This window comes from Herpailurus yagouaroundi, unplaced genomic scaffold (genome assembly GCF_014898765.1).
Source record: "Herpailurus yagouaroundi ecotype Mexico unplaced genomic scaffold, PumYag 194, whole genome shotgun sequence".
Taxonomy (NCBI): Eukaryota; Metazoa; Chordata; class Mammalia; order Carnivora; family Felidae; genus Herpailurus; species Herpailurus yagouaroundi.
In genome coordinates this window covers 3492186-3519636 of record NW_024412425.1, presented here as the reverse complement: position 1 = coordinate 3519636, position 27451 = coordinate 3492186, and the positions used below count along the sequence as shown (strand labels likewise).

The 27451-nt window shown below is 37.4% G+C and overlaps 1 protein-coding gene and 2 long non-coding RNA genes across 14 annotated transcripts in view; 1 reads left to right on the top strand and 2 right to left on the bottom strand.

Annotated features, from left to right (window-relative positions):
• ZNF382 (zinc finger protein 382) lies at positions 1 to 26594 on the bottom strand. 10 transcript variants are annotated; one of them, XM_040445726.1, is made up of 5 exons: positions 26486 to 26594; positions 24207 to 24280; positions 20572 to 20723; positions 20204 to 20299; positions 1 to 2155 (listed from the first exon to the last, which is right to left on the bottom strand). In XM_040445726.1, exons 3-5 carry the CDS (start codon positions 20603 to 20605, stop codon positions 735 to 737), a joined length of 1551 nt encoding a protein of 516 aa, XP_040301660.1. In that variant the 5' UTR covers positions 20606 to 20723; positions 24207 to 24280; positions 26486 to 26594; the 3' UTR covers positions 1 to 734. The 10 variants fall into 10 exon arrangements, with proteins under 10 accessions (XP_040301660.1, XP_040301653.1, XP_040301658.1 ...); XM_040445719.1 differs by having other exon boundaries at positions 20572 to 20698; XM_040445724.1 differs by having other exon boundaries at positions 20572 to 20656.
• Positions 5659 to 7658, bottom strand: LOC121011389 (uncharacterized). Its single transcript, XR_005781594.1, has 2 exons — positions 6698 to 7658; positions 5659 to 6453 (listed from the first exon to the last, which is right to left on the bottom strand). It is a non-coding gene; the product is annotated as an uncharacterized LOC121011389 (long non-coding RNA).
• Positions 26559 to 27451, top strand: part of LOC121011384 (uncharacterized) — a 29999-nt gene continuing 29106 nt past the window's right edge. For 2 of the 3 annotated variants that reach the window (XR_005781580.1, XR_005781578.1), the window contains exon 1: positions 26559 to 26729. This is a non-coding gene — a long non-coding RNA (uncharacterized LOC121011384). The remainder of the gene's footprint in view (positions 26730 to 27451) is intronic. The other variant, XR_005781577.1, reaches the window with a different exon arrangement.

Genomic DNA, 27451 nt, shown 5'->3' with positions numbered 1-27451 from the left:
TATGTTCACAGAAGCACTATTTATTATGATCCTAAGCTGTAAACAATGAAAAAATCCACAGCAGTAGTTGGATAAACTGTAATTTAATCATATGATGGAATTCTATATAGAATGGAAATAAATGAACTTCTGCCACATGCGCTAATGATGAGTTTTAGAGACATAATGAGGAATGAAACAAGCCATATACACAATATATGATGTATAATCCAATTTATATAAAGAGAATACATGATGTATAATCCAATTTATATAAAGGTTCATAATATGCAAAACCTAATTTATGATGTTAGAAGTCATAACTGTGGTAAATTTTGAGGAAGTAACAACTAATTTTTACTTCATATTTGCAATGAGAAATACAGTTCACACTTCCTTTCTTTTAAAACACTTCTGATCACAGTGTGGTCCATGGACCACTGGCAGAACTGTTTATTACTGGGTCACAAGAATATATGTACTGAAATTGAAAATAAGCAATTTTAAATGTTTGTAGAAACTTGACAGAGGAAGTTTATGCCTGGTGAATCTAATAATAAAAAATTTAGGGTTGTATTTTCAATGACTTTTGTCATTAGTCATTCTTTTTGTGTTTTATAGGCTCACAAACAATAGGCAAATATGTGGTATAGTACCTTAAACTGTTATATACCAATATAGTTGCAAGCAACACCATGTACTATTTTATTTAAAGTTTACTATTACTTTAAGGTTTGACAAAAAAGTCGTATCCTTTACTGAATTCCCATGGTTTCTACCTTGTGAGTTTTCTGATGTACAATGAGGTTTGACTTACAACTGAAGAACTTCCCACATTCTTTACATTCATATGGTTTCTCTCCTGTGTGAGTTTTCTGGTGGCGAATGAGGTTTGATTTCCTACTAAAGGCTTTCCCACACTGAGGACATCCATTGGATTTCTCTCCTGTATGTATCCTCTGATGAACAGTGAGGATTGCCTTCTGGCGGAAGGACTTCCCACATTCATTACAAATGTAGGGTTTTTCCCCTGTATGAATTCTTTGATGGAGAGTGAGGGTTGTCTTTTGGCAGAAGGACTTCCCACATTCATTGCAAATATAGGGTTTCTCTCCTGTGTGAGTTCTCTGATGTACAGTGAGGGTTGTCTTCTGGATAAATGCCTTCCCACATTCATTACATTGATATGGTTTCTCTCCTGTGTGAGTTCTCTGATGATCAATGAGGTATGACTTCTTTCTAAAAGCACTTCCACACTGAGTACATTCATAGGCTTTCTCCCCTGTATGTGTTTTGTGATGTCTAGTGAGAGTTGCCTTCTGGCGGAAGGACTTCCCACAATCCATACAGATATAGGGTTTCCCCTCTATATGTGTTTTCTCATGAAGAGTGAGGGCTGTTTTTTGACGGAAGGCTTTTCCACATTGATTGCAAACGTAAGGTTTCTCACCTGTGTGAATTCGTTGATGTTCAATGAGATATGACTTCCTTCTAAAGCTGTTCCCACAGTAAGGACACTGAAAGGGTTTCTCTTCTGTTTGAGATCTCTGATGCATGATAAAAATGGACTTCCTGCAGAGGAACTTCCCATATTTGCTGTATGTATGGGGTTTCTTCTCAATAAGAGTTTGTGAATGGACACTGAGATTTGACTTTTCAATTAGGGCTATTCCATCTTTATTGTATTCAAGGGATTTTTCTCCTCTGTGAGCCCTAGTATGTGTAAATAACATTCCTTTCATAAGGAAGGATTTTTCACATTCATTATGATCTAATGATTGCTCTGGAGTTTGATCCTTCTGATGTTGAATAAGCTCTTGTTTACCACTCACACTCCTTTCTGTTTGTTTATAGAGATTCACTGTAGTATGAATTTTCTCATTCTTAGAATTGAGGAGTGATTTCTCCCATCCATTACTCTCACCAAACTTCTCTCTTCCAGGGCTTATATTTCTACTGACTAATTCTGAAATATTTTTAAAAACCTTTCCATCAGGCTTATATTCACATAGTGCTGTTTCTGAAATAATACAGTTCTTGCCTATAGTAAGTGTTTTCCCAAACATATTACTTCTTTCCTTAATTAGTCTTTTGTGGTTGAATATGACTGATCTAGAATGCCTGTCTTGGTATTCTTTGAACTTCACTAAAACATCTTCAGCTTTCCCATCTTCTTCTAGAAAAGAATACAATTAATAACACTGTAAGTCTTCACATAAATGTTATGGATTGAAAGTATATACAAACAACCTATTGAGTGACTGTATGCCTCACTATTGTGGTCTACAGAAAGGCCAAAATAAATTACCTCTTGGTAGGGAAAATTCATACGACATAAACCAAATCCTGCCATACTGTTAACATGTGGAAAAATTGGCGTAAGAAAAGAACACTCATGGGGCACCTGGGTGGCTTAGTCGGTTAGGTGTCAGACTCTTGATTTTGGCTCAGGTGGTGATCTCACAGTTGTGAGTTGTGCACACTGGCAGTGGAGAGCCTGCTTGGGATTCTTTCTCTCTGCCCTTCCCCTGCCTCCCCCCCCCAACATTCCTTTCTCTCAAAATAAACTTAAAATAAAAAGAAAACTCAAATTTTTGGCATATTATAAATACAATACCTGCGTTAAGCAGGTATAATAAACACAAGGATAAGTAAACAGAAGACAAAGGATGATGAAAATGACACTGTTCTTGAAATGGGCAGATTCAGAAATAATGGTGTGAGCTTATCAAGGGTACTAACCAGTGATCAAGAAAAATGTTCAGTTAGAGATGAAAGCCTAAATATTTATTCCCTTATGCCTAAATAAGTATTATAAAATACTTCCATTTGTTTCTTCCTCTCTTGCAAATGACTTTTCTCAAGCACTTATTTCCTAGTGTTGAGAGGAACACTAGGCCCTAACTCTCCACACAACTTATTTTCTCTTGAAAGGGAAGACTTTGGGAAATGTATTTCCATTAGGAATTGTAAAATAAACCAGAGGACAAAGCATACTTGAAATGTGAATATAATCACCATTGTATGCTGACTGCTGCTGCCAGAATGTTTATTATACTAAATTCTCCTGACCATCAATTCTAACTTTTCCTCCTTTCATTTGCTGAATTATTTTTCAGTTTTCAGGAAGGAGGAGTTTAAGTTTTCCTCCCAATGCAGTAACATACCTTAACTACACTACTCCCTATGGGGGATATGAATGACTGGATTCTTCAACTGTATGCTTATAATGCTGACTTACCCTCACTATCATTTTTCTTGTAAAATTTTGGCTATATCTTATTATTGTTACCTTACTACCACCCACGCCTAGTAGGGTAATTTTAAATATGGATTCATTTTACCCGTGACTTGCATCTTATTTACAAATAGCCCTTAACTGGTAACTGCCCAAGTATCCATCAAAAGGTAAATGGTAATATTGTGTCATGTATGTATAAAATGGAATACTATTCAGCAATAAAAAGGGAAAAACACCTAGTGATACACAATGACAAAACAGATGAATCACAAACATTTTTCAGAGTGAAAACTTTATGCGAAAGAGTATATATTATACAATTCCATTCATGTGTAATTCTAGAACACACTGAAACTAATCTGTATTAGTAACTGGAGTTATATCATCTTCCTGAGAACCTCAACCACCTTCAGGGGCATGCTACTATCCAATTTATCCAAAAACCTTCATATATTATTTCTATCCTTTAATGTCTAGTTTGTCTGAAATTAGATTATAATTATAGTCTGGACCATCCATTTAAAGAAATCTTTTAGGGGCATCTTGGTGGCTCAGTCAGTTAAGTGTCCGACTTCGGCTCAGGTCATGATCTCACAGCTTGTGAGTTCAAGCCCTGCGTCGGGCTCTGTGCCAACAGCTCAGAGCCTGGAGCCTGATTCATATTCTGTGTCTCCCTCTCTGTCCCTCACCCACTCATGCTGTCTCTTTCTCTCTCAAAAATAAATAAACATTAAAAAATTTTTAAAGAAATCTTTTAACAACCTGCTGTTTTAATATGAATATTATATGTAAAATGCTCCATTTGATAATATTGCCTTGCCAACTAAAACTTATGATCTTGGAAGTCAATATTTTATTGACTATTTTCTGAGTATACATTAACACATGGTTATCTGAGATAAAGGGATGTGATCTTGGCATGTATATTTAAAAGAACTTAATCATTAAATGATTTCTGAATGGATGAGAAAGATGTTTTCCTTGCATGGTATCAAAGAGAGTCAGGTAACTATTGAATATCTAGCCTTTGTTACAAGCTACAGTAAGGAAAAGTAAAAGAGAGAAACTTATTTGAGGGAATTGTTAATCAGATGGGGAAAGAAGTTTGATCATACCAGAGGATGCATCTGTTTACAGTTTACATACATAAGTAGAATATGAATGCAGCAAAAAAGGAATTGACATGGTCTGGAGGAGTCAAGGAACATCTCATGGAGGAAGTGAAACTTGATCTTTTAACTGAATGATATAGTAAAGAATATAACTTTGCTCAAAGAGACATCTGACATTTGCCTTTGGCTTCTGGGAAGTAATCTCTAAGCCCTTGGAATATGTATTTGTTTGCCTGGGAACCTTTGGCCAGCCAGAAAGTAACAATGTAATTTAGGGTGAGGTCTTTGAGCCACACCAACATTGTGATTTAGGGTGGGGGTTTTAGGTCACACAGTATTAGCTCGACTTCTTAAGGGGCTGAAAACTGAGATGGGCTACATGTATTGTTAATCATGCCTATGTGATGGAGCCTCAGTATGAACTCTGGACAATGGGCTCAGGTGAAGCTTCCCTGGTTGGCAATATTCTGTACGTATTGTCACACCAGCAAGTTAATGCTGTCTGTGACTCCATAGAGAGAGGTTTACCAGAAGCTTCATGTTTGGTACTTTCCTGGATTCTGCCCTTTATGTCTGGATGATTCTAATCTGTATTTTTTTCTTCTGTGATAAACCATAACTGTGAGTACTATGGCTTTTAGTAAGGTCTGTGAGTCCTTATAGCATATTGTTTATATTAGCAGTAGTCTTGGGGACCCCCAAACTTATAGTTGGTGTCAGAAGTAAGGTGGTCTTGTGTGTACTACTGTACCCTCTACCTTTGTAGTTGGATAACTGCAAGTATCTATATGGGTATATAGCAGCTGTCATATAATGAAAAGTCCAGTTGTGAGGAATGAAATCAATTGTATGAAGTATATCTGGGAGACTAGAACAAAGAGAGATGAGCAAGAGTTCTCAGTCACAGAGAGAAATAAATTTGGAGTGATCAGATGGGGTATTCTTCTATCAGCCCTTGAAAAAGAAGGGATTTAAATTTCATATAATAAGTAATTTCTTTTTGGCATATTGACAATATAAACTGAAAGAAGTGGGTAAAAATGATGGCAAATCCAAATAGTAATTACAGAAGTTACTGAAATAATATGCTCTCATTTTGGAAGAGGTCAGTAGCAAATGAGGATATGAGAGGATGTAAAGATATTTCACAAAGTGAAATAACACAAATTGTGGAGAGATCAAGTGTAGCAGAGGTGATGGAATCAACCTGATACTACAAGAGACTGACTATGGGGAAAAAAGGATATAGAAATAAGTAAGGATAAGGTAAACACAAGGATTATTATTTATGATATATCAATAACCAAAAGGATGAGATAACTGTTGTTGTGTTGCTATAGGCAGATGAAAATAGATACTAGAGTTCAGGTGGGAGAAGTGGGCTGAAAATGTGTGTTTGAAAGCCATTCACATAAAACAAGAAAATCACAACTTGAGAATGGATCAGATTATTATAGCTGATAGGACTTTTACAAAGGCAAGCACTGAGGATGAAGAAAGATCCTTAAAGCATAACAACAAGAGACCAGTGAAATAAAATCCATTTATCAACAAATATTTATTTTCCCAGGCAATAAGGGGGAAGAAAAGCAATGAACGTGTGAGAAGGCATCTGGGAAATACGTTAAGAATGAGTTAGTGTTTTTCACCCAGATCAAGGTGGGTAGGTATCAGGAATCTGAGCGCTATGATATGGAATACAGACACTTATTGGAAAGAAATTTATTGAAAAGAAGTGATACTAAACTATCACCTAGGTCCAAAGCATATTGATTTTGAAATTTGATGGCAGGTGTCATGGTGAGAATAGGATATGAGCCTGAGCACAAGAAACAGTTAAGACATTGCACAGGGAAAGAAAGGAAAGAATATGAAAACTAAGAGGAAGATAAATATTAGACAATGATTTCTCTTTTTGTGGAGAGATTTAAGAATGCCTATAAATAGAAGACTAAACAAAAGAAAGAGGACTGAAATGTTAAAGACATGAAAAACAAGCAGAAAGGCCTAAGCCAGCAGTTCCCGAAGTGTGACATGGATCTTAGTACGTGAGATCCTTATGCAGGAGAGTTTGGGAAGGTAGTCCACAAAATCAAAACTCTTTTTGTTAATAATAACAACCTTGTCTTTTATTTTTTTTAATTAATTTTTTTTCTCAACGTTTTTTATTTATTTTTGGGACAGAGAGAGGCAGAGCATGAACAGGGGAGGGGCAGAGAGAGAGGGAGACACAGAATCGGAAACAGGCTCCAGGCTCGGAGCCACCAGCCCAGAGCCCGACGCGGGGCTCGAACTCCAGGACCGCGAGATCGTGACCTGGCTGAAGTCGGACGCTTAACCGACTGCGCCACCCAGGCGCCCCAACCTTGTCTTTTAAAGGTGGGTGTCTCATTTGTACTTATGGAATTTTAATTTATGAAGATGGCTGAGTGATGACATAGGCTAATCTCATTGAAAGGAGATTTTCATTACATTTCCTTAGAGGAGAGGGCACACCATGCCTTGTAGGGCCACACAGAGGAGCAGCAGGCTTGGTCAGGACACAGAAAGGAGAGAGGGGAAAGCCTATGCGAGAGCCTTTTGTGGGACCTGCTTGCATGGGAAAGGCAAGGCAGGGTAGGAGAAACAGTTTAGGATTGGCTTTTTAGAGTAGTGTTGGAGGCTATGCGTCTGTAGTTGTATGGTACCTAGTCCTGGGTGATTTAGGACACAGGAAGTGTTGGCTCAGTGTGTGAGAGTTAGATAAAGCACATGGTTGAGGGGATGGACTTGGGATTGGTTGGTTTTTATATAAAATGTAGGCTCACCAACAGGTGGTTTACCATCCCTACGAAATCAGCCAGCTCTAGGAGGGGCAATCTCTCCCCAGCCAGCAAGGCCCTCCAAAGTTTCAAAATATCATAAAATATAGAAGATAAAAAAATGATTAATACAGTGGGTAAAATGCAGGCACATCAACATAACACTGGCACCAATCTATAATAGTAACAACTACATTTCTAATTCATAGGGAAAAAGTTTCATGTAAGACTGTTCTTGATAGAGCAGGAGAAAAAAATCACTTTTATTAGATCTCCACCCTCGAGTACACATATTTTCAATATTCTGTGTGATAGTTAAAGAAGTATGCATAAGGCACTTCTGTTGCATATCAAATTATAATATATTTTGTAAGGAAAAGTGACGGTGTAATTATTTGAGCTGAGAACTGAAAACAGGGGCCTACCCCTGCCATCCCACCATATCCAAAAAAAATGTTCCTGTGAAATGTTTCATAAGTTGAGATGGCATAAAGTGAAGAAGCAAATACCAATAACTTATATGGGAAAACTCTTAAGTGTTCCCAGATCTAAAAAATAACCTGTCTTTGGCTTTTCTGACACATCTTGTTAATGGATGTGTAAAATAAATTGAGATAAAGCAAAGATGCTCACAGACCATAGTTCAAAGCTATGGTAGCTTGATGCTGTGAAGCTGAGTGCAATTCCTGGGAAGGAGCTTAGCAGTGCCTTTATAGGTAGTTCACTGCAAAACAAGCACTGAAAGCTGGTTTTGCATTTCACCTTTTTTTGTAAAAGCAAAAATCATCTTTGGATTTCTTTTGGTTAGTGAAAACAGGTACGAATGGAGGTCTCTAGTAAAAACAAAGTGGCATAACACAAACTTTCAAAAAACGGGATATCTGTATCTTTTTGTGGAATAGCATTTTTACTTAGTAAAACTATTATTCAGATGTGGGTATCTGGTAGACATTTTCTTGAACAATGTGAACCTATCAATTCAAGAGAAAACTTGTGCCAATATTTGTTACCAATGATAAAATCCAAGCTTTCAGGTAAAGGCTGTTATGTTGGAAAGCTTGTATTTGCTACTGTGAGCTTGTCAGCTTCCCAACAGACTTTTCTGATGACGTTGGTGATGATATTAACACATGTGGGTTATGGATTTTTTCAAGTAATATTGTATATGAGAATATGTCAAAATTTGGAAAATGTTCTGTTAGTGAACTGTTACTTTCCAAATGACTAATATATAATATTATAAAAAAAAATGCCTGGGTAAAATATCCATTTAAATAGACCACTGGGGGGAACCTGGGTGGCTCAGTCGGTTGAGTGTCTGACTTTCCTCAGGTCATGATCTCTTGGTTTGTGAGTTCGAGCCCCACATTGGGCTCTGTGCTGACAGCTTGGGGCCTGGAGCCTGCTTCGGATTCTGTGGCTCCCTCTCTCTCTGCCCCTCCCCTGCTCATGCTCTGTCTCTCAATAATAAATAAACGTTAAAAAAAAGTTTTTTAAATAGACCATCGGATTTTACATAACAGTCTACAAAAGTTCATTGCTATGGTTTCAGATTCTGTATTGCAACTAATTGTTTAGGAACTACCAATTATTACATTTGGGTGTGGTATTAATGAAGAATATCCATGACAATCTAAGAAGGCTTTTTAAATATTTTCTTTCAAACTACATACAATGCATGAAGGAAGGTTTTCTTCATATTTTCAAAATCAAACAACATTTTGCAACAAATGGAATGCAGAATCAGATGTGAAAATCAGCTGTTTATTAAGCAAGATATTAAATAAATTTTAATTATGTAACAATTCCACTTTTGTCAGTATTTTTTTTCTTTTGGGAAATAGTTATTTTTTGTAAAAATATGATTTTATGTCAACATGCAATGAGTTTATTGTTTTTATATTGTATTAAAATGAATTAGTAAATGAGTGGTGAAAAATATTTAATTTCTAATAGGGTACACATACACATATGCACAAAATTCTTTTAATCCTTAATAATTTAAAAATATTAACAAATCCCAAGACTAAAAAGTTTGAGAAACTGCTCAACTAGACATCCAGATTCTGGTAATGGCAAAGAAGTTTGTATCAAAACAACCTTCCAGCTGGTATGATAAACTGTGGACCAACTGTAAAAGACCAATTTGTTTTGGAAAGCACCTCTAACGAGTGATCAAAAGGAGGCAAAAACTTAAGTGGATATAACATTTGAAAAGGAAGAAACCACACTTCATAAGATCTACATTTATCCAGATATTCCATTGTGGGCCCTGGTAGTTTATGCAGCACCCAGGGGATAGATTTCTGGGGGAAAGTAGGAGTCATCCTGTGCAGAAAAATCTGAGATCAAGTTCGGGGTCACTAGAGTGGCTATAAATTGAGGACAAAATCTGAGAATGGAGAAGTCATTCTGAGAATGGAGAAGTCATAGAAGGAGAACCCCAAAGATAGTATAAACCCCTCCTCAAAACCTTGGTTAACTGCATCTTCAGGGCAAGACTGCAAGAAGCACAAAGGGAAAAGAAAGCTGGAACACTGAAAGAACTGATTACAGATTTCAGCAGCTGTTTACCTTTGGGAAAAAAGGGTTGGTTTTTTTTTAACATTTTTAAAAAATTTATTTATTTTGAGAGACAGAGCAGGAGTGGGGGAGGAACAGAGAGAGAGGGGGAGACACAGAATCTGAAGCACACTCCAGGCTCTGAGCCCGAAGTGGGTCTCAAACCCACGAACCATGAGATTGTGACCTGAGCCAAAGTCGGACGCTCAACCGACTGAGTCACCCAGGAACCCCTGGAAAAACAGTTTTTAATTCTGGTCCTGTGCCAAGTCCGAGGAATCTGGTGAGAGGAACCTTTGGTCTTTGTACTGAAACCCCAGAATGACCATGTATAAGAGCAAAGCCTGCATCCCAGCACTAAGAGAAACAGCATAAAGCTAAAGGCAAAATTGAAACTGAAATAGAAATCATCTAAAAAACTTAAAAGCAATCTTAAAAAAGGAATCAACATGAGCCACCAGTAACTTAACTGCCTTACAAGTGAAATCTCAACAATCTTCAGAGGCAGAAAAAGAATCCAGTATCTTGACAACATATTATCTACAAGGTTTTCCTGAGAAGAAACAGGAAATGTGATGAAGAGAAGATAAAAACCAGTTAATAGAATCACACTGATATATGTCCCCTATGTTGAAATTACAAGATAAGGAATTTAAAATAACCATGATAAATATGTTTACAAAATCTACAAGAAAAGATAGAAATATGGGTGAAGAGATGGAGAGTTCAGGAGAGATAAGGATATGCAAACTTTAAAAACCTCATATCTTAAATACAAAATTCATTGGATGGGTTTAACAGCATAGAACATAGAGAATGAAGAATCGGTAAAGTGAAAGTCTGATTAACAGAAATTACCCAAATCATAAAATCGTTTTAACTCCTTAATAAACTCTACAGAGGATAGGTTAAAATTATTTAAAATATAACCGAGAACAGAGCAGAAAAATAATCATAGAAATGTTGGCCAAAATTTCTTCAAATTTGCTCTAAAACAAGAACTCAGTGAATGTGCTAAATTCACTTACTAGTTCTAACAGTTCGTTTTAGATTCCTTAGGATTTATTATGTACACAAGCATGTCATGTACAAATGAAGATAGTTCCCTCTTTTTTTTTTAAATTGTTCTAATTGGTAGCCTTTTGGCTTCTTTTTCTTGCCTTATTGTACTGATTGTGTCTAGCACAATGTTGATTTTCTAAATTTTTTTTAATGTTTATTTATTTTTGAGACAGGGAGAGACAGAGCATGAACGGGGGAGGGTCAGAGAGAGAGGGAGACACAGAATCTGAAACAGGCTCCAGGCTCTGAGCTGTCAGCCCAGAGCCCGACGTGGGGCTCGAACTCACAGACCGCGAGATCATGACCTGAGCCGAAGTCGGACGCTTAACTGACTGAGCCACCCAGGCGCCCCACAATGTTTAACAGAAGCAGTGATAGTGGGCATCTTTTCTGGTTTTGATCTTAGAAGAAAAGCATTCAGGCTTTCTATACTGCATGTGATACTGGCTATAAGATTTTCAAAGATATCCTTTATGAAGCTGAGGAAATTCCCTTTGGTTGCTAATCTGGTCTAAGGCTTCATAATAGTAACTGAATTTAATGATTTTCCCATGTCTACTGATGCTCCTTAAAATTTTTTTTTCTAGTTACATTAAGTGGAAGCTTAGATCCTTGGTTTTAGACCCCTTTTCACTTTTATATGGTGAATTACATAGATTGATTTTTATCTTTTTTTTTTTAAATTTTTTTTTTAACATTTATTTATTTTTGAGACAGAGTGCGACAGAGCATGAATGGGGGGAGGGCCAGAGAGAGAGGGAGACACAGAATCTGAAGCAGGCTCCAGGCTCTGAGCTGTTGGCACAGAGCCTGATGCGGGGCTCAAACTCACGGACCGTGAGATAGTGACCTGAGCGAAGTCGGACGCTCAACTGACTGAGCCACCCAGGCGCCCCTAGATTGATTTTTAAATACCAAATCATCTTTGCTTTCCTGGGATAAGCTCTTTTTAGTCATAAGGTTTTATCCTTTTAAAATATTGCTAGATTCTGTTTTATAATATTTATTATATATATATTTTATTATAGATTTTTTCTAGCTTCATGGAGGATGTTGGTGTTTAGTTTTTTATTCTTATAGTGCCTTTGGTTGTAAATAATGTTGGCCTTATAAAATGAGTTGGGAAATGTTCTCTCCTATTTATTGACATAAAATTGTAGACTCCCTAATTGTCCTTTTAATGTCTGTAGGATCTGTAGTGGTGCAGCTTCTGTAATTTTTTTGTTTGTTTATTTTCTTTCTTTTTTTTTCTTTTTTTTTTTTTTCCAACGTTTATTTATTATTTTTGGGACAGAGAGAGACAGAGCATGAACGGGGGAGGGGCAGAGAGAGAGGGAGACACAGAATCGGAAACAGGCTCCAGGCTCTGAGCCATCAGCCCAGAGCCTGACGCGGGGCTCGAACTCCCAGACCGCGAGATCGTGACCTGGCTGAAGTCGGACGCTTAACCGACTGCGCCACCCAGGCGCCCCTGTTTATTTTTGAGAGAGAGAGAGACGGAGCATGAGCAGGGGATGGGCAGGGAGAAAGGAAGACACAGAATCCAAAGCAGGCTCCAGGCTCTGATCTGTCAGCACAGAGCCCAACGCGGGGCTTGAACTTGTGTCACGAGATCATGACCTGAACTGAAATCAGATGCTTAACCAACTGAGCCACCCAGGTGCCCCACAGCCTCTGTAATTTTTAATTAGTGACTGTGTCTTGTATTTTTTATTAGTACATATAGCTATGGTTTATTAGTTTTATCAATTATTTTAATGAATCAGCTTTTGTCTTCACTCATTTTCTCTATTGTACTTCTGTTATGTAATTCATTGATTTTTGCTTTGGTCTTTATTTTTTCCATTTTACTAGCTTTTTTTTTTAAGTTTATTTATTTAAGTAATCTCTACACCTAACGTGGGGCTTGAACTCATGACCCTGAGATCAAGACTCACAAGCTGTTCCGAATGAGCTAGCCAGGCACCCCTCCTTTTACTAACTTTTGAGTGTAATATTTTTCTTTTTTTAGCTACTTAGGGTGGCATCTTAGATCCTGGATGTAATGGATAAAAAAAAAAAATAATAATAATAATAAAGGGGGCACCTGGGTGGCTCAGTTGGTTGAATGTCTGACTCTTGATCTCAGCTCAGATCATGACCTCACCATTTGTGAGTTCAAGCCCCACGTTGGGCTCTCTGCTGTTGGCACAGAGCCTACTTGGGATCCTCTGTTTCTCTTTCTCTCTGTCCCTCATCTTTTCTCTCTCTCTCTCTCAAAAATAAATAAACATTTTTTAAAAAGGATAAAAAAAATGTTAATGCTGCTTTAGATACATCCCATAAATTTTGATATTTTGCTTGAATTATCATTCAGTTCAAAACATTTTCCAATTTACTTTAGGATTTCTTCTCTGATTCATGGGTTATTTGGAAATGTAGTGATTAATTTTCTAATATTTGGGAAATTTAGAAATACGGTGTTTTTTAATTGAAGTATAATTGACACACATTGTATTAATGAATTATAGTTGACCCTTGAACAATGTAGGGTTGGTGCCTCACACAGATGAAAATCCATAAATAACATCTGACTTCCCAAAAACTTAACTGCCAATAGCCTACTATTGACCTGAAGCCTAATAACATTAACAGTCAGCACATATTTTGTATGTCACATATATTATGTACTGTATTCTTACAATAAAATAAGCTAGAAAAAAGAAAATGTTACTAAGAAAACCATAAGGAAAATATATTTACAGTACAGAACTGTATTTATTATAAAAATCCATGTGTAAGTGGGCCTGCTTAATTCAAATCTGTCTTTTTCAATACACAAATGTAATTCTGTTGTGGTCAGAATCCATATTATGATTCAGTTTTTTTTCAATTCATTGACACTCATTTTATAACCCAGAATATAGGGTCTATCTTGGTGACTATTCCATGTAAAATATTCTATAAAGATGAACTAGAGGAGCACCTAGGTGGCTAAGTCAGTTAAGCATCCAACTTCAGCTCAGGTCATGATCTCACTGTTCATTGAGTTTGAGCCCCATGTTGGGCTCTGTACTGATAGCTCAGAGCCTGGAGCTCCTTCAGATACTGTGCCTTCCTCTCTCTCTGCCCCACCCCTGCTCATGCTCTGTCTCTCTCTCAAAAATAAACATTAAAAAAAATAAAATAAGAATGGGGCGCCTGGGTGGCTTAGTTGGTTGGCGTCTAACTTCGGCTCAGGTCATGATCTTGCAGTTTGTGAGTTCAAGCCCCACATCCGGCTCTGTATTGACAGCTCATAGCCTGGAGCCTGCTTTGGATTCTGTCTCCCTCTCTTTCTGCCCCTCCCCCACTCACACTCTGTCTCTGTCTCAAAAATAAATAAAACATTAAAAAAAAGATGAACTAGATACAAATGATTGATAGTGTTTTCAAGCATTCCATAGCTTTATTGTTTTCTTTGTTCTCTCAATTACTGAGAGAGAAGGGGTGTTTATATCTCAAGCTATAATTATAATGCTCTTTTCAGTTCTGTCACTTTTGTTTCATGTATTTCATGCATTCTCAATGGGGGTTTCTCCTAAGGGAGCAAAATTATTCTGGGGAAATGAAAAAAAGTTTCTTAAATATTATAATAGCTTGTGGCCCTTCAAACAGCAACAGAACATAGAGTATGTTATTAAAATTTAATGGGGGCAATTAAAAAAAGAGTCTAAAAAGACTCCTTAGGGAGTGATAATGATAAAAAGCTGAGAAACACTGATGTATTTTGAAGCTCTGTTAGGATTGTTATGACTTCTGATGAAGTGTCTCTTTATCACCATAATATTCTGTGTTCTGAAATATACTTGGATGTATAGCCACTCCCATTTTGTTATGCTTTGTGTTTGCATATGTAACAGGGTCTCATTCTATTTTTGAAGTCTTACTGCTGACAACTTCCTAGACCCACTCTTTTTTTTCCTCTTGCTCCACACCTGGGCAAGCCAATAGGAGAGCTTGCATGTTCTTTCTGTTGGTGCTGGCAGGAATTTTAAACTATGCAATCACTAGCCCACATGTAGAATCCTCACGACCTACTCCCCAACCACAATAAACACAAAAGCCAGACACTCCCCCTTGCACTCTCAAGCCATTTTAGGACCAGTCTGGGAACCTTCCCTGTTCTTCCCAGAAAGCCACATTAAATTATGTCAGATTTCAATCTTGACATGAAGTCAAATTTTAGGTGAGTGGGGTGGGGTGTTGATCTCATCCTCAAATGGGGCAACCACAGACAATATGATATATACTTTTTCATCTTTTTATGTTATACCTTCCTGTGTCTTTTTATTTAATTTTTAAAATACATATCACATAGCTGGGTCTTCCTTTTCACTTCAGATATTAAATAGTCATTTTTAGGTATTGCATTTGTTTGTTATTTCTATGTTTGCTCTCTCGCCTTATGTTCATTTCCGCTTTACATCCTTGATGATATTGAGGTCATTTATAATGCCCATTTTAGCATCCTTGTCTGCAAATTCCACCACCCCTGATTTTATTGACTTGTTGTTGTTTTCTATTGAAAACATGTCTATGTCTATGGGTCCTATTTTCCTACTTCTTCATATATTTAATAATGTTTGATTGGACATCAGGCATTATCAACTTAATGTTGCTGAGTTTGAGATATGGTTATATTTTCATGAAGTATTGCTCTTTAAATGGCATTCTGTGGCAGCCATAGAGTTGCAGCACTAGGATCTCCCTTCAGAAAAGAACTTGCCATTGATGTGCAAGAAGTATAGTTACCTGACAGCCTGCAATTGTTAGCATCTTCAGGATGCTCTTCATATGATGAATCAAACCACAGTTTCCCCAGGAGGTGCCCATCCAAAGACTGAACACCGAGGGGGTACTAGAGGCTGCCTATTTCTCTCCATGGCAGACTCCTCAGATGGATAGGAGACCAGCTAGGTCTCTAGGTCTCTAGAGACCTAGGTCTCTTTGCTTCAGACCAGCTAGGTTGGTTGACACTTTGTCAAGTCTAAACAATGATCTGAGGTTCTCCCTGTCCAATCCTGTTAGCCTCTCCCCCTTTCCTTCCATAGGTACCAGATCCATATCATGATCTAATGGTTTCCTATATTTAATCTTACTTTCTTCCCCTTTATCTTCCATAGATGTACCTCTAGGAAATTTTTACATTCCTAACTCTATCTCAGCATCTCCATCCTAGAGGACCCAAGAGACACATAGCAATTATTTTTGGATTGGTTTAATCCTTTTGATGCTTTTGTTTAAGCACTTTTATGGCAAATCTTGCAAAATCTTTAACCTATGCCTAATATAACCCCATTTATCAAGGGGTGGCCTTTCTATGTTTCTATCTAAAGTCCTATGTATCAACAAGTTCTCTCCATTCTGGCTAGAGGAAAATAAAATGATTCTTGGTGCAGTAGGCTATGGCAATTGTTCAGCTTACAACACTATGGTAATTGTATTTTCCTTAGAACACGTCTTTGTTTAGTCTCATAGGGTTTCACCTATACACGTGCAGACTTATATTCAGCCAAAGACTCAAAGAGAACCTTTTCCATATTTGGGGAACTCTTTTTCTGCATAGCTCACTTCTTTTGGGAAGTATGTCCTGGAAATTTTAGCAACCTCAATCTCCTTGAATGCCCATGTCAGTCCCCTCAAGTCAGTAAAATTGTCAGGTTCTTTTTGGATTCCTCTCTCTGTACTGCAGTCTGGAAGTTGCCTTCAGATGAAAGCCTGGAATGAGGTAGGGCTCATCTCATTTGTTTCTCTTCTCTCAGGAATCCAGGCCTGTGCTGCCTGTTGTTCAATATCTGAAAATAGTTTTGTCCAGTTTTCTTGTTGTTTCCTGTAGGAGTGTAATTCCAGACTCTGTTACTTGCTCAGGGCTGGAAGCAGAAGTCTTGAATTATAAAAATGCAGGCCTAAATGGCTTAATAATGATTTTCATCAAACATTTAAGGAAGCAGTAATACCAGCATAACAAAAATTCTATAAGAAAGTAGATGAAGAGGGAACACCCCTTGTCTTTTTGATATTGCTGACACAATTCTGATTTTTTCAAGGACATTACAAGAAAACTACAGACCACTATCCTTGGTAAAATCATGCATAAAAACTTACTAAAAAATTAACAAACCAATTTTAGTTATCTAGAAGAAGGATAATACATCTTGTCCAACTGGGGTTCATCCCAAGAATCCAAATTTAATTTTGTTTAATATTTAAATTATTTAACGTAATACATATAGTAACAGATTAAAGGAGAAACATCGTATGATCATCTTAACAGATGCAGAAAAAGCATGTTAAAATCAACATTCATAATTAAACTCATCAAAAACGAGGAAAAGAACTTCCAGAATTTAATAAAGAGCACTTATGAAAAGCCTACAGTTAATATTAGGATGAAGAATGAAATATTAAGTGTCTTCCTAATAAATTTAGTGAACTGATAAGAAACTCACTCTCGCCACTTCTATTCAACATTGTACTGTAGATCCTAGTCAGTACAACAGAGTAAGAAAAAGAAATGAAAGCAATAAAATATACAAATGTAGAAGTGGAATATCTTTTTTCTAGAAGACATATTTTGTGTGTAAAAAACGAAAGATATATACTAAAACAAAGAACAATGGCAACAACAATAAAACTTAAGTAATAAGTAGAATACAATACAATAAGTAGAAGTATGCAAAATCAATATATAAAGATCAATTGGGGATGCATATTTTAACAACAAACTGGAAAAAGAAATTTCAAATATCCTACTATTTACAATGGCATTAAAATACTAAAAGATTAGATATAATGAAATATGTATTAGACCTCTATACTAAAAATAATAAAACATTGCTTACAAGAAGTAGAGAAGGTAATTAAAATAGAAAAATATAGTATAGTCATGGACTGGAAGACTCAATATTGCGAAGATGTTAATTCTCACCAATAAAAATTCTATTACCTTTGTTTAAAGAAATCAAGAAGTTGATTCTAAAATGTATTTGAAAAAGAAAATGACCTAGAATAGCCAAAAGAATTTTTAAAAGAATAAAGTTAGAAGACTTACTATGACTTCAAGACTTATTAGAAAGTTCCAACAATCAAAGACCAGGTAGTATTGGCAGTAAGACTTAAAAGATAGCAAAGGAAAGAACAGTCTAAAAATAGGCTGACACAAATACAATCAATTTTTTATAAGATCACCAGAGCAATTTAATTCAATGTAGCACATGATGGGAGAAACTGTTATCTATATGAAAGAAAACAGACCCTTCATCTTACCTCACATCATAAACCAAACTTAACATGAGATGGGCCACAGAATTAATAAAAATAGCAAAATATTCATAACATTTTTAGAAGAAAAGACAGAAACTATCATCACAACCTAGTGGATCTCAAATATTTGAGAGGTCAAAGAAGTAAGTATAAAAGAAAATAATGATACACTGGATTTCATCAGAGTTAACAGTGTGTGCTTATTAAAAGACATAACAGACCTGAGGAAATATTCACCATACATATATCAAACAAAAGACTTCTATCCAGAATATGTAAAGAATTCCTACTACTTGAGGGAAAAATATACTACCCAATAAAAATGGGTAAAACATTTGAATAGGTACCTCTGAAGAAGATAAAAAAAAACACTTGAAAAAGTTCTCAACATCAGTGGTCACAAGGGATATCTAAATTAAAACTGCAAAGATATACTACTATAACCTTCAGTCTGACCAAAATGCAAATACTGATAACATCAAATGCAAAAGAGAATATGGGACAACCAAAATTCTCATACATTTTTGGTAAAAGTTTAAAATGGTACAGTAACTTATAAAAACTGGCAGTTTCTAAAAAAGTAAAATATACACTTGCCTAATGAATGAGTGATACCACCTGCTACATGTTTACTGAGGGGAAATAAAAACATATCCACAAAAAGATGTTTACAAGAATGTTCACAGTAGCTTTATTCATAACAGCCCCAAACTGGAACATTTCGAATATCTATGAACAGGAGATATATAAACAAACTGGTATATTCACACAACTGAATACTATTAAATAAACTACTTATTTATGCAAAAACATGTATATATCTCTCACATATTAAGCTGAGTTAAAGTAGATATGAAAAAGGTCTAGGATAGATAAAACTATGCTGGTAGAAATCATAAGTGTGATTGTCCTAATGGGAGGGACTGACTTGGAAGAGGCCTGAAGGAACTTAATGGGTTAATGGAAATGTACTTTATATTGGGTGTGACATACATGGGTTTATGCTTCTGTCAGAACTCAAAGGACTTCACACTTAAGATCTCCATGTACAGTATACTTACAAAGCATGGAGTAGATTCTTGGTAAGGAAATAGCAGTCTCTAAAAACATAAGGCAAACAAATAGCAGTCTCTATAAACATGAGGCAGACAAGGAAAGAACTTACATGAGGAGTGATATTCACAGCTAAAATTTAGATTTTAGACACACTGAAGTCAGTCATGTATAGGCATGTCAAAGATCTCAGGCCTTTAAAAACAGATCCCTAATAAGATGGCTACTATTAAAACAACAACAACAACAACAACAACAACAACAAAAACAAAAACCACCCAAACAGAAAATAACAGGTGTTGGTGAGGACGTGGAGAAACCGGAACCCTTGTGCATTGTTACTGGGAATGTAAAAATGGTGTAGCCACTATGGAAAACAGTATGGCAGTTCCTCAAAACATTAAACACAGACTTATTGTATATTCCAGAAATTCTACTTTTCTTTTAATTGTTTGTTAATGTTTTTTTAAAAAATGCTTTATTTAAAATGTTTTGTTTAAAATTGTTTTTTATAACTAAAAAAGCTGAAAGCAAAGACTCAGATATTTGTACACTCATGTTCATAGCGTAGCAACATTGTTTATAGTAGCCAAAAGGTAGAAGTAACTCAAGTGTCCATTGGATAAGCAAAAAATAATATATACAATGGAATATTTCAGCCTTAAAGGAAGGAGATTCTGATATTATCAGAATCTCTACATGGGTAGACCTTGAGGACATTATGTTAAATGCAAAAAGCTAATCACAAAAACGACAAATACCACATGCATAAATCCACTTACATGAGGTACCTATGAGTAGTTAAATTCATAGAAACAGAAATTAGAAAGGTGGTTGCCAGCAGCTAGGGGGAGGAGGTAATGGGGAGTTATTTTTTAATGAGTACCGAGTTTTAGTCCTACAAGATGAAAAGAGTTCTGGAGATGGATGGTGGTGATAGCTGCACAATGTCAATGTACTTAAAGCCACTGAACTATATGCTTAAAAATGGCTAAGATAATAAGTTTTTAGTTCTGTGTATTTTGCCACAATTAGAAAAAATAGATTCCTAAAAACATTCAAAGGTGCTAACTACCTGAGTCCACTGGATTTTATCTGTACAGACTCACCAAGGTAGCTCTGACTTGGAAAAATTCTCTCTGTTGTCCATAGTTCTTCTCCTTGTTCCAACTTACGGATCATATCAGGCTTAGTCATGTGAAACCCTGATAATAAAAAATGAGACTTGGTCTAAGCTGCTTGGGCTTCAAAACTATTGAAGGAAGAGAAAGATATAGCTCTAAGGTGACAGACAAGGCACACATTAACATCTTAGCAAAGTTAATACCTTGCACTGGGCAAGTGTGGACATAATCACACTGGCTCCTAATAAAAAAGGATTCATCACCTCTGATCTCTGAAATACAAAGCTCCATATGTTTCAAAAATTCTTGAAAGGAGATGTGTGAGATTGAAAGATTCAAGGAATTTTTCTTACCAACAGAGATGAGGTGGCAATAATTTTCCAACATGACATCTCTGTAGAGGGTCTTCTGAGCAGGATCCAGCTGCTGCCACTCCTCCTGGGTGAAGTCCACAGTCACATCCTTGAATGACACTGATCCCTGCAAGGGCAGACTCTAGTTCATCCTAAAGTGATTGGAACTAGTGAGAACTAGATATTGGAAACCACGTTCAGTGGTCAGACTAGTTTTCTTATTTTATCTTTTGTATTGTAGAAAATTCTCTGTGATAATACAGTCTGTATTTACTTACTATCTCATGCTAAAAATATATAAGATCATACTATTTACCTTGAATGTGACTAGTTGCTTGGTGGATCAAAATGAATAAAGCCCTGGCCTTGCTCATGAGAAGTTACAGGCTAAGTGAGAGGCATACATATAAATACATACACCCAACAGATATTACAGATGTGATGACAGAAAGATGTACAAGGGAAAATGCTACAAAGTAAAGAAAAATTTTATTTTGTATACCAAAGCTTCACTGAGGACATCAAAATTTTGTATTCATAATGAATTTGTTTTATACAGGGTACCACCTTTTAAAATTCATGGGGAGAATCATTGTCGTACTATATACTAATTTGGATATAAATTTTAAAAAAAATTAAAATTATAGCAGCACTATCAACAATAGCCAAAGTATGGAAAGAGCCCAAATGTCCATTGATGGATGAATGGATAAAGAAGATGTGGTATATATATACAATGGAGCATTACTCGGCAATCGAATGAAATCTTGCCATTTGCAACTATGTGGATGGTACTGGAGGGTATTATGCCAAGTGAAATTAGTCAGTCAGAGAAATCATATGATTTCACTCATATGAGGACTTTAAGATATAAAACAGATGAACATAAGGGAAGGGAAATAAAAATAATATAAAAACAGGGAGGGGGACAAAACATGAGACTGAGAAATATGGAGAACAAACTGAGGGTTATGGGAGGGGTTGTGGGAGAGGGGATGGACTAAATGGGTAAGGGGCACTAAGGAATCTACTCCTGAAATCATTGATGCACTATATACTAATTTGGATATAAATTAAAAAAAATAAAAAATAAAATAAAAAAAATCAATATGTAACTGCAATATGAAAAATCAGTTGTATTTATATGAAATGAAATCAATTATACAAAGCAAAATATAACAAAATAAAATTAAAAGTCATTAAATACCTAATAATTAATCTAAAAAAAAATTCACAGGGGGAGGAAAACCAATTAGTAAGCTGAGGAAATAGCAAAAGGCACAGTATGTTAGGAAAGAGTCTTGGAACTCTAAGAAGAAAAAGGTATATGGAGTTAGGTAGTGGGCATGTTTATCTAATAATACTGGATTTTTTCTGGGGTACGTGGCTGGCTAATCAGAGGAGTGTGTGACTCTTGGTCTCAGGGTCATGAATTCAAGCCCTACATTGGGTTTAGAGATTACTTAAATAAAAATTTAAAAACTTAAAAAAAATACTGGATTTTTTAAATTAAATACTAGGGGTCTTAAATTAAATACTAGGGGTCTTAAATTAAATACTAGGGGTCTTAAAAATGTACTGAACACACTCCTAACATATTTATATTTATTTATAAATCATCAGTCAGCATTAATGGCAATCCACATCTGCTCTTGAATGTAATTTGTTGGTATTTTCCTCCCTTTCAATATACTGTCTTGTACATTCCATTGTAATGCATACCCCACTTTGCTTGTTCTGCTGCTTTCAGAGTATGAAGAAATGTTAAGCAGTACATATATTATTTGATAAAATTTGTACTTCAGAGGCAATACCCTTGAAGACTAGAGAAGGCTTGAGATGTGTTGGGTGGGAAAGACAATTAAGTAACCATTGTTAGTGATTTCCTAGATAAGGTGGTATTAGTTGTCTAGAGAGGGGAAAACTGTTTAGTACATAAGGGGTTGCAACAAAATTGGTCATAAATTGGTTGTAGAGTGGAAAAAAGAGGCATAGCTCTTGAGTTACCTGCATAGGCAAGTGGTTAGGTGCTGAGACTAAGAAATAGAAAACACAAGAACAAATAAGCTAGACCAAAGGAGGTAATGAGGTAGGCCTTGGAAATGTACTTGAAGTGTCTATGGGACATTCAGGTGATCATAACTTTTGGAGACTGGATATATGGTTCTGACACTCTGGGTAGAGGTCTAGTATGGAGAGAAGTGTTTGAGAGTCACTAGAATTAGATCAGTGTTACCTTTATGTGGATCTGTGCACAGAGAAAAAGAGACAGTGAAGAGAAGAGAACTGATTGACATCTGGGGAAAACCAGTATTTTGAAGATGGGTAGATAAAGAGGAATTTTCTGAAAGACCTGAAAACACGAAAAAGTACCCCCTTTGATTCAAAGTAGAATATTACTTTTTTTTTTAAGTTCATTTGTTTTTTTGAGAGGGAGAGCATTGCATGCATGAGCATAAGCTGGGCAGGGGATAAGAGGGAGAGACAGAATCCCAAGCAGGCTCCATGCCTGGGGCTCAATCTCACAAACCAAACCATGAGATCATGACCTGAGCTGAAACTAACAGACACTTAACTGACTGAGCTATTCAGGTGCCCCTCAAAGTAGAATAGTTCAAGAATGGACTAGCATATGCATTTTATCCTCCTCCACTCCCATATAAAAAATTAGAAGAAACTAAAAAAATAAGAATAAATCTGTAACAGCATTGAAATACTTGAAAGGTTTTCATTGGCAGGCCACAGTTTGTAGGAACTGGATAAAATAGACAGGATCAGAGAGGTAGAATGCAAAAACCTCAGGTTTAAAAAAAAGTTTATTTATTTATTTTGAGAGAGAGAGAGAGAGAGAGAACAGGGGGTGGGTGGGGGCAGAAGGAAGGGAAAGAGAGTATCCCAAGCAGGCTCTATACAATGTGGGGCTTGATCTCATGATCTCACGGTTCATGAGATCACGACCTGAGCTGAAATCGAGTCAAACGCTTAACTGACTGAGCCACCTACAGGCACCCAAAATCTCAGTTTTCTGTACAAGCTTGCAAGCAATCTCTATCTTGGAAACCTCACAAAACATCTTACCACAAACTAATAATGTCAGTTACCAACTCTACCCCCCATTGTATCATTGCAAAACCTAGGTCAGTAGTGATGATCAAGGTTTTTCCATGTCTGCTCCTTGACCCCTCACAACTTAGATCTCAAATCAGTATCTAGATAAGATAGAGTCATTAAAGTAATGTTTCCCTTTTAAATCAAAATAATACATCTTTCAAGCAGTACTTTTGTGAGAAGCTTAAGAAAGGAGATGATGAATGATATATCAAGTTAATATGTAAACATGGGCTACAACTAAAGGTACATGTGGGGAAGGCTTACGTTTATATGGCTGGAATAAGAAAAACTGGGAACAGGGCTGCAACTAGGTGGGGCGGGTGAGGAACATAGGGTGCAAAATTTAGGGATGCACAGGCCCTGAGGATACTCCTTACATTTTGCACCTAGGCCACTTGCTTGTCCTACTGGAGACCAGTTTCATGGAAGCAAATGCCAACATCCAGGAAATTTAAGGATTGGGAAGCAATGTTCATATAACCTGAAAACAACTTATTTCATAAAGAGAGGAAACATCATCTCACCTGAGGCATGGCTTTGAGATTTGCAAGAGATGAACCTTCTCTTTTGAGCCCTTCTTATGGAAAAGGGAAGAGTCCTGAGAAGGCAGAGATGGGAGAATACAAAGAGCCATGTGAAACCATATTTGACTTAGATCTCCCAGAAAATTCAGTTAAATCTGTATCACTGCTTCAGCTCACTCTCATGTATCCATGATGGAGGTTAGTGGGAAAAAGGACAAATCTTGCTCCCTCACTGCGAGAAACCTAGTCTCTTTGTGAATTAGAATGGATCTAGGTGATCTGTTGTAGTTGGAGAGGGAACATTGTGCTTTTCCCTTTGCAGCTCTACCTTCCACCTCCCATGGAAGACAGCTTTATCATCTACTTCCAAATAGTTCTTCATGGACTTTCTACCAATTTACACTGTTACTATCAGCACATGAAAATACCTCTCCATACCCTGATGAATGCAGTTACCATTTTTAATCTCTGCCTATCAGATATATATTGTAGTTCTTGTTTACATATTTCTTATTATGGGAGAATAAGCTCCTTTTACTTCTTTTCTGTGATGGCATCTTCTTATATAATGTCTATTTTTTGTGTGTGTTTTAATTTCCTAGTTGGTTGATATTATCATTTTTTATTTAGTAAATTAGCTATTTTAAATTGAAAATAATTTTCTTAGTTGCTCATATGACTATTAAAGTGTTTTTACCTTGTGAAGATTTCTTCCTTGAATGTTTTCTTGTTTAGCAATACTACCTATTATATAATCCATATTTTTTCAGTGGATATAAAATGCCATCTCTATCATATACTACATATCCCTAGATGCTTGAGAATATCTGAACTTTAATTTCCTCTACTTAATCTTTACTGACTCACCAGTATCATACTACTTAATAAGCATAATTACTGAAAATTCACTTATTTATTATTAATTTACTGACAGCTAATTTAAGTATTAACTATTGAACAACACTTTTTAGTAGTACAAGTATGGAACTAGAAAAGACATTAATCTTTTCACTCTGCAGTCTTCCTAGGGAGAGGATGATACCATGCTGAATGAAGTCCGAAGTACTGACTGCCACAGTGAATATTTTAATTAGCAAACTATTTTAATTATTATAATGAGAGGTGGCCTTGTCGTTAAAAGTATACCAAATACTTTTTATTATCTTGGAATGCCTGAAGAAGCTACTGACTCTGCCACTGATTTCATCCAGAAGCTGGAAACCTCACTCATATATCAGTGTTGAGAGTGTCAGTTATGGGCAAAAGTTGTTTGTTTTATTCCTGCTTGCTTATTCATGGAACACTGTTAATTTCAACTCATTGGTTTTAGTTCGTGTAGTGTTTCCCTGTAATGAAATTTACCATCTAGGAAATGAAATCTTACCTCTTCCTTTCCAATACTTATACCTCTATTTGCTAAATTGCTATTGAGTTACAATTTTGGAGGCAGGTTTAATGACCATGATTCAGATAATCAAATCTTAAACACCCAACTAGACAGTAGTGCTGAAGAGTTTCCCAATCACAAAAACATCACAAATAATAACAGTAGGTTGCAAACACATGCATGGTTACATTCAATCAAACTTACTTCTGAAAACCATCTCAAGGTACCCATCTATCATTTACAACCTCAGACAGCACATTACATAATTCCAGGCAAAGTCACAAAATCACTTTCGCTTCTCCATAGTCACCTACAGCCTCAGACACGCTCACACCTAGTCTAAAATGAGACACATAAGTAGGGAACCCCAGGCAGCAACAGGACTCCGTCCACTTTTCACACACAATCGGTCGCAACATCTCACAGAGTAGCACGCACCCCAACGCAGCAGGTTGAGCACAGGCGGCCGCCTCAATTCGGTACACACACGCACACGCGCACACACACACAGACACACAGACACACACACACACACACACACACACACACACACACACACACACAGCGCCGGCTGTCTGAGGCCCCGCTCCCAACGCAGAGCTTCCTTGGGGTCAAAACAGACAAAATCCGCCCCCGCGCGGAGCTCGCTCCAGGTCAAACTCGATTGTCACCCTCAGGGTCACGCCCACGGACCACGCCCGAGGCCCCGCTCTCACAGATCCAAGTGTCTGGTTGCAGTGGGCTCGGCTCCGGTTCCCTCCTCAGAATTACCAGGCCCAGCTTGGACTCCCGGTTTCCTCCCTGGCCTCCCCACTGGGACCCGCTCCCTAGTCTGCCGTCTTGGCCCGAGCTCGGGGTTCCCGCCTCCTCAGAGCCCCTAGGACCTACCAACCTCACCCCCGGCCAAGGATCAGTCTTCTGCGCCTGCGCACTCCCGCGTGGGCTGGAGCTCCCAGGAGTCTACGGGGCTGCGCGCTAGTAGCCTAGCTGTCCCAGCTACCGGCTCTGCGGTGTGTTTAAGTCAACGTCCGCGCTGTTCCGGAGTGGACTGCGTTTCTCATAGACCCTGGGGGAGTTTGTGAACCTCATCCTCTGGTTCATTTTCCTTTATGCTTTCGGTCACCGTTTTCCTTGTGGTGAGTTGAAACCCGGGTCTGGGTGCGGGAGGAGCTCACTGCAGGAGGCCTGGAGTTTCCCAGGAGCGTATGGGACAGGTAGAGGCAGGAACGTCAGGCCTGTATGAAGAAGGTGATTGTGGGTGTGTGTGCAATTGTGTGCCTGCGCCAATGTGGGATGTGATCATGAGTGTATGCGTGTGTCAGAGAGTGTATGTATGCGCGCGCGCATGGTGGGGAGGCCCTGACTCGCCCAGATTGGGCTCCTGGGCCTGAGTGGGGGCGGAGCCATTACATGACCACGGTCAGCGGTGACTGTGAGGTGTGTTGGTACTGTGAACTGTGAACTAGTGACATTGCTATTGTGACCAACTGGAGACTATCAAAATTGGCCTAGTGTAGCTTTTTTACTTTTAGTAAGATAGAGCTTCATTTTTGCAGTTCTGGGGCTGAGGAATCTGTGGACAAGATCCCTGTGTGACTCCATCTGTGCCTGTGAAAGACTTCGAGGCCCTAGTTAACCACAGAGGCCCCCTGTTCTAAGCATGGCCTTTGTTGCCTTCATCGGTGCACCCTCTCTGTTGTCCAGCCTAGTGCTTAATGCATTGAAGGCATAGAGTACATTAAGTGTAGCCTATTCTGGACCCAGTTGTAAATTCCATGGTTTCTTAGAATTGTTGTACTGGGTTTTCTTTCACTGCCTGTGTCATTTCACCTTATAGCCACACTGCACAAAAATACTG